This window comes from Trachinotus anak, unplaced genomic scaffold, assembly GCF_046630095.1.
Source record: "Trachinotus anak isolate AG129_WGS33_773 ecotype Australia unplaced genomic scaffold, CSIRO_AGI_Tana_v1 ptg000039l, whole genome shotgun sequence".
NCBI lineage: Eukaryota > Metazoa > Chordata > Actinopteri > Carangiformes > Carangidae > Trachinotus > Trachinotus anak.
The window spans coordinates 1310905-1318629 of record NW_027273890.1 but is presented as its reverse complement, the minus strand read 5'-3'; the positions used below and the strand labels follow the sequence as shown (position 1 = coordinate 1318629).

General features: G+C 48.2%; 2 protein-coding genes across 6 annotated transcripts in view; both read left to right on the top strand.

The window, feature by feature from the left end:
- The first annotated feature begins 477 nt into the window (after window positions 1-477).
- On the top strand, window positions 478-4549 carry esd (esterase D/formylglutathione hydrolase). The gene is made up of 9 exons (XM_071472492.1): window positions 478-693; window positions 1107-1181; window positions 1318-1406; window positions 1906-2004; window positions 2858-2982; window positions 3082-3201; window positions 3413-3511; window positions 3706-3873; window positions 4151-4549. Exons 2-9 carry the CDS (start codon window positions 1114-1116, stop codon window positions 4229-4231), a joined length of 849 nt encoding a protein of 282 aa, XP_071328593.1. The 5' UTR covers window positions 478-693; window positions 1107-1113; the 3' UTR covers window positions 4232-4549.
- A 1676-nt stretch (window positions 4550-6225) lies between these two features.
- Window positions 6226-7725, top strand: part of lrch1 (leucine-rich repeats and calponin homology (CH) domain containing 1) — a 72761-nt gene continuing 71261 nt past the window's right edge. For all 5 annotated transcript variants that reach the window (XM_071472487.1, XM_071472486.1, XM_071472484.1 and 2 more), the window contains exon 1: window positions 6226-6660. In XM_071472487.1, the coding sequence (XP_071328588.1) occupies window positions 6435-6660 (226 nt within the window). In that variant the 5' untranslated portion in view covers window positions 6226-6434. The remainder of the gene's footprint in view (window positions 6661-7725) is intronic.

Below are 7725 nucleotides of genomic sequence, written 5' to 3'. Positions count from 1 at the left end.
TGATAAACGCCAGCGCCATCTAGCGTCTGACCGCGTACATCACAGCTTTTATTGTACACAAATTCATATACAAAGGTACAAACACACACAACAAAACAATAAAAGAGAAGACAGTGACAAAAAGAAATCACATTTTACATGTTACAAAGCCAGATTATATTATTCAATAGATTTAAGGTCTTCATAGGTTTTTTGTTTTTAACATCAGATAAAGTGTTTATATATATATATATATATATTTTTTTTTCTGTGGAAAAGTAGATGGGAAGAACCACATATCACACAATCAGTACCCGGTTTGAGTCTCTAACGTGGGTTCCATGCTGTGGCTGGGAAGACGCCTCCCTCAGTATGTTCTGCAGCATGGGTGGATTATAGTCTGCATAGAGATTATAGTTCCTCGTGGGGCTCCGTCGTGGACGTAAACCGTGGAGGGGGCGGGCCCGTGACGTCAGCCTGCGCCGGCGGGACGTCAGCGAGCCGGAGCCCCGGGCCCGACCCTGCTCCGCTCTGCGGGAAGCGCTGCACTTCAAGCGGACGCGGAGACAACAGCGAAGGAGCTCCAACACGAGCCGACGTGACCAGGCTCATTTCTGAGCTCTTGAACGCAGCCTGCAGCAGGAAGCACGTCCAGCCCGTCCAGCTTTTTCAGTCTGCGCGTTCGTCGGCTCATAAACTGCAGAGTTCACCGAGGTGAATTTCCTTTTTGCTAACAATGCTAACGCAGCTAACGGTTTGCAGGTGCTGCAGGCTAACCCCGCAGCCTGTGGTTAGCATGGAGGGGCAGGTGGTGTTGATTCACTTTCTAAACGCTAGTCTGCTCATGTCTGCTCATGTGAACTGGTGATATATCCAGTTTCTGTCACTGTTCCAAGTCCAGGTTTAAAACATCATTGACCTATTTATTCAGCAGTGGAAGAGAAAATCTCACCTGTTTTACTCAGTGTCTGTTCTTGTGTTAGAGTCAACAAATTCAAAGTGAAATGTAAGCACTATACATTGGTTTAAGAAGTTTCCCCATCGGACAAGAAATAAACCTGCATATATGCAGTGCTTTTTGTTAGAATTATGAATGAAACTAAACATTTGCTGCTGTGTCTCCACAGATCAGAGATGGCTCTCACACAAGTGTCCTCCAACAAGTGCGCTGGTGGCTTCCAGAAGGTTTTCGAGCATGAAAGGTGAGACCAGCTGCTGTGTTTAAAGCTCAGAAGTCAGAGTTTACACACACATTTTTATCACTCACACTTGTGGAGGGAGGTTCTCTCAGGAGCCGGAGGGTGTTTTGATGTGTAGAAATTCATTTCCTCCCTGCAGCGCCGAGCTGAAGTGTAAGATGAAGTTTGCTGTCTACCTGCCTCCTAAGGCTGAGACCGGCAAATGTCCCGTCATGTACTGGCTCTCGGGTGAGTCCACAGCTGGACATCAGAGCTTCACAGGCTGAGACACAACATATGGCTCAATGCAACTGCAACATGGGACTGACTGATGTGTTGTTGATAGTGTTTGGAAACAGACACATCAGACTGTTAGAGATACACACTAACCTGTTTAGTAGAATCAATTCATTGCTGTTTTTTTTATGTGGTTTGTTGACAAGAGCAAAAGTCGAGGATATTATCAGGCTTCTTTAAGACAGAAATCTGACAGTTTCTTTGAGTGTGACATTAATGCAGTTTTTGTCAAAAACAGATCAAATATCAAAACCAATATTAGTTACCTTGAAACATGTTTAACAACCTGACGCATATGAAGCTTTAGTGTTGTCCCTCACTTATAAATATATAAAGATAAAAGTGCCAACTGAGTGAATGTAAATGGTGTTTGACAAGGAATAATAAGGTTAAATTGTCCTAGAATTTGATGTAGAGTCGTTGTTTCCTGTGTGTCACTCTGTCTCTGCAGGCCTCACATGTACGGAGCAGAACTTCATCACCAAAGCCGGCAGTCAGCTCGCTGCTGCAGAGCACGGCATCATCATCGTAGCTCCTGACACCAGCCCACGTATGAACACACACACACACACACACACACACACACACACACAGCGGGGCATCGAGGCACATTTATCTTCACAGAAGTGCAGTTCGGTTGATTCTGCTCTGACCTGTTGAGCTGTTCCTGTTCATCCTACAGATGATTTGATATCTTCATCCACAGTTGGTCCAACCTGTAACTGGTTATAAACCTGAAGAAGTCTGATTGTATTGAAGCCTATGAGAAAATGTCTCCACCTCTCTCCGATTTATTACCTCAGGAAACGTTTTTCTGATGAGTTCATGTCTCAGTCTCTAGTTTCAAGTCTTCTTCAACACAACATGATGTTCAGTTTAAATTATGATCCATTTAGAGGAAAATAGACCATAAAGCAGGGGCTGCATTAGGGCGGGGCTACCGTGTGATTGACAGACTGAACCTGACAATCAGGATAGAGGACAGAGCAGGTCAGATCCACCCCTCAGTCCTCCTCAGCTCCACCTTCTCCTCCAAATATGGTTTCTTCTGGTTTCAAAAAACCAAGATGGCGACAGACAGACTACAAACTGGAGGCTTCAGAACAGCAGCTCACAACCCAGTGGTGATGTCACAGTGGGCGGACACCAGAAAGCGCTCATACCCGTCCCTCACAAATATACAGTTAACTTAAGTAAAATCATCCGTTTCCTCAGGGACTCCCAGTTTTCAGGAACACGACACAACTGGATGACTGACTTCTTCTTCATGTTTTATTCTGTCTACGACGGAAAGTTAGAGTTATCTGATTGGCCAATAAAAAGCCTTCCAGGTTCACCACTAGAGATTTAAATGGCTTCCTGTCAACAAACTGACACCCCCAACCCTCTGCCCCCTCCCTCAGGTGGGTGTGACATTGAAGGGGAGGATGAGAGCTGGGATTTCGGCACTGGAGCTGGTTTCTATGTGGACGCCACCCAGGACCCCTGGAAGACCAACTACCGCATGTACTCCTACGTCACAGAGGAGGTGTGTTGGATTTCCGTCACATGATTACCCAGAAACCTCTGATTTAAAACCAGTGAAGCAATGACCTCTGAATGATCTGTCTCTCTCTCGCTCTCTCAGCTCCCCAAGCTGATCAACGCTAACTTCCCCACCGACCCAGACAGGATGTCCGTCAGTGGTCACTCCATGGGCGGCCATGGGGCGCTCATCTGTGCCCTGAAGAATCCTGGGAAATACAAGGTACTGCATGTCACCTAGCAAGACAACAATAACAATCTTTATTTATAGAACATCCCGGTTGTTCAACAGGACCTTGAGTTGGTGGTGACAGTCTCTGCTGTTTTACTCATGAGCCACAGATTCAGAGTCTGTGGTGAACAGTGTCCAGCAGAGAACAACTCAGTGATGATGATGACGATGAAGATGATGTGTGGTGGTCTCTCTCCTGCAGGCTGTGTCTGCGTTTGCTCCCATCTGTAACCCCATGCAGTGTCCCTGGGGACAGAAGGCCTTCTCAGGATACCTGGGCTCTGACAGGTCCACGTGGGAGGTGAGACCCCTGTGAAGACCTGTAGTTACAGCCTGAGCTGATGATGATGATGATGATGATGATAATGATGATGTCCAGTCAAACAGAAGAAATCTGTGGAGGAAAATGAGAAGAAGCTGTAACTTGCTGTGATCAGAAAGAATCACATGACCTCTCACACGACCCAGCACCGACTGAACTCTGGTCTCTTTCAGGCGTACGACGCCACCGTGCTTGCAGGGTCATACTCCGGCCCCCAGCTCGACATCCTCATCGATCAGGGCCGTGACGACCAGTTCCTGTCGGCCAGCCAGCTGCTGCCCGACAACCTGATCGCCGTCTGCTCCGAGAGGAAGATCCCTGTCGTCTTCAGGCTGCAGCCGGTCAGTTCCTTTAGTTCTGTCAAAGTAAAAGCACTGGTTCTCCACTTTTTTATTTTTTCAACTAAAAGATGAAACAGTTTAATGTTAAATATGACAAATGACTGTTGGTCACATAAGCCAAGTGCCGTACTTCCTGTTTTTTTTGTGAGGATTTGATGCTTTTCTGCCATAGATGATAAGAAGCTGAACATCTTTGCAGAACGAGTCATTTTCTGACCTTTTCCAATGGTTAGTTGCAGCCGTATCTCTCAGCTTAACGTTGTGTGTCCCCCCGCAGGGTTACGACCACAGCTACTTCTTCATCTACTCCTTCATGAACGACCACATCAAGCACCACGCCAAGTTCCTCAACGCCTGAGCCGCCTCTTTCAGACCCGTCAGTCCACTTCACTTTGACCCTGCTGCTCTGCTCTCCGGCCGTCAGTCACAACCTCCCGGCTTTTATTTTGTTGAGTCTAACAATGTCAGCTGTTTCCTGGTTAATCATGCTCTGTAATAAAGTAAGTTGGGTCACAGACATTTCGACCTGGTCAGAACCTTTTGTGCCTTCAGTCTAAACAGCACTTCAGTCTCAAACAAGAACCTCTCAGACATCAGACATCTGTGACTGACGACGCTAAGGGACGGCAGAGCATCACACTTTTATTTGCCAGAATAAAAGCCTTGGTTATTCGTGTCTGTGTTTTGTTTTATTGAAGTTCATTGAGCTGCACTGTGAAAACCTCAGCAGTAACACTTTCCCTGTTTCATCTAATTACTGGTAAATGGCAGTTAAAATTAGTTCAGGACTTAAAGACCTTAAACAGGTTCCACTGAAATATGAAGGAAACAAGCTGCACCAAGAGTCTGATCAGAGCTGTAATGGAGCCTTAATAAACGTTTCTCTCACATTTTTTCCCATTAAGCTGAATGGACACATTGTTCAAAACCTTTTCATAACTTCTCATTCATTTTCAACATTTTCTACTCATTCATACTTCCAGCTAGAAACTCCATTCAAAAGTCAGTTTTCAGTTGTGTTACACTTTTAAACCCCATCCCACACGTCATTCTTTGTCACAATGTAGGCAGATTTGTTTTCTTTTATACGATGTGACGACCGAAGCACAGAGACTTGCTGAATTTCAACAATGAGCCTCTGAGCGACAGGAGCAACCTCCAACTGCCCCATTGGCTCCAATGTTAACTAAGACCAGATAAAACACAGACGGGCATTTTGAAAATCCCACATTCTTGATGCCAAAGACAAATCTTTTATTTCACAGTGTGCAGCAGAATCTCCTCTCAGGAAATATGAAGCTTTAGGTGACAGGAGTTCATGTTCTTTGACTGACAATCCAGAGTTTAGAGATGTGTGTCTCCAAAATCCCAGCACCATGAACTGCTGCTGGGCGCACACAACAGGTTCAGATCAGCTGATTAGACTTGTGCACAGATAAACAGAAACACCCAAAGACACACTCACAGACCTCCAGTCAGCCACTAATCACTGTAGGTTAGCTGTTATAGAAGTTACTGAGAAAGAAACTTATTCAGCCACTTTCTACACATCCTTACTTTCCCTTAAAAACTTCATTCAAACTTTAAACGGGTCGCACATGTAAGAATATTTCCTGAGAGCAGCCTGAGGCTCAGGCTCCGCAGTGGAGCCTGCAGGGCCTGACTCTGTCCAGCTGGGGTCTCTGCTCACCCAGCCTCCTCTGCTGCTGCTCCACAGCTGGACAGCTCAGCGCGCAGCCGCAGTGCGCAAACTGCGCAACGTCAAAAGAAATAGCGTAGACCGGAAACTTAGCGGGCGTGTCTTCAAAATAATATAGGCTATTTAACGGGGTTAGAATAATCTTGAATGAATTATTATTTGTTTGTTTCATCTCTTTAACAGTCAGTCCGTGAAAATAAACCCATAACACAAAAAGATGTATGATAATGCACACATATCTTACTTACTTACAATATCTGTATATTTATCATTGTTTCTATTGCATGAGCTTTGTAAAAATGCAAACAAGAGAGACAGTCTGTAATCGGATCACTAAATAAACAACATGGCTGGTTTTTGGAGATTTTTTTAATTCGGAAATATTGTAATGTGACTGTATAAGTGTGTACATTGGGACTAAAATCTGAATTAAAAAATACACTTATATACTAGAGATATACTTTTCATATAAATATGAAAGTTTTTCTGGAAATGACTAAATCACTTGAACTACTTGGGTAATCTCATTTTCTGCCACTTCGTCTATACTTCTCCACCACACAGAAAGATTTAGCAGCTAGTTTACTAGCAGCTGTTTTATTTTGAAAGTACGGGCCGAATGTCGCACCGCTCGTCACTCTTTGCCGCTTGACGCACCGCGCAGGCGGGAGGCAGACGCGGCGGCGGTGTGACCGAGGAGGAAGCTGAGTGCGCGGCGCGGCACGGCACGGCACGGCACGGCACGGCACGGCACGGCACGCCTCGCCTGGGAAGTGGGTGTCCCGCAGTTTGCCTGAACGATAGCCAGCCCGGCGCGCCCTCACGGACACCGCCGACACTCACGCAGCGCAGACGGGACATCATGGCGACGGTGGGAGCGGAGTCGGCTCGTCCTCCTCTTTCCCAGCTCGGTTCTTCTCCGTCGATCCAGACTCACATCGGCGGCGCCAACCTGCCTCCCAACCGGGGCTTGGAGCGGGCGCTGGAGGAGGCTGCGGCCAGCGGCGTCCTCAACATCAGCTCCCGCAAGCTGAAGGAGTTTCCCCGGACAGCGGCCAACCACGACCTGGCGGACACGGTGGAGGCAGGTAGGGTCCCAGGCGTCTTTCCGGGTCCGATGTAACGCGCACTCCGCATAGTGCTGCATTTCCGTTACCTGCTGAAACCGGTGAAGTGTGTTTGTTCACTGGAGCCCCGGGTTTACCGGGAGCGGTGCGCGGCGGCGCGGTGCGCGGCGGCAGAGCGGCGCGGCGGAGCGGCGCGGCGCGGCGCGGCGGCTCCAGCAGCGTGTTGAAAGGTCGTGAACACATGAAAGACTCGCGGAGGAAGTTTCCAGCTCCCGCTCAACGTCTGCGCTCGGATGTTTGTGCGGAGCTGCAGTGAAAGCTGAAGTGTTGGCCACGGCCCCAGCGCTCAGCGGCCTGCGGTGGGACCCCCCCGCTTCCTTTAATCCGTGTGGAGGTGTAACAGGCGCGGGGCAGGGGGGGCTCAGAGCTCCGTCCCTCTCACACCGGCGGTTACAGCCAAAGCGTGCAGGCTCCAGGTGTGGTGAGGCTGGGGTTGGCTGGGGTCCCACTGACACTGTGACGGTGAAATAACAGACAAGCATCGATAATCGATAATCGGTGTAAGTGATGAAGCTGCAGGAGAGCAGTGCCGGGCCCCTGCAGAGCCGCCACGTGTGTGGCTGAGCCTCACATGTGCACCGGTGTTGTGTTATGTTGAGTCAGGGAGGGTCCTGAGGCTCAGTGTGTGTGCTGCCAGAGCCTTGTGTCGCCTCCCGGAGCCTCTGGTTTCCTCTGGCGGCCCAGCGACACGCGGGTCAGGTGAACGTTCACACCTGGAGCTCGGCTCAGTTCGTTGGGATCGGGGGGAAATGATCCATGGTGGGCTTCCAAATGAGTCAGAGGAGAGTTACTGTCCCACAGGTAACTCACCTGCTGACCGGACCCAATTCACCACAGCTACATGGACCCAAGTGGTGACTGACAGCGGGTCACACAGCTGGGCACCTCCTGCTGTGATTGATTGATTGATTGATTGATAGATACTTTATTTATCCCCAAGGGGAAATTCAAATATCCAGCAGCTCATGATAGAGACGAACATTCCTCCAGTCATAAACCACAAAGAAGACTAAATAAATAGATAAA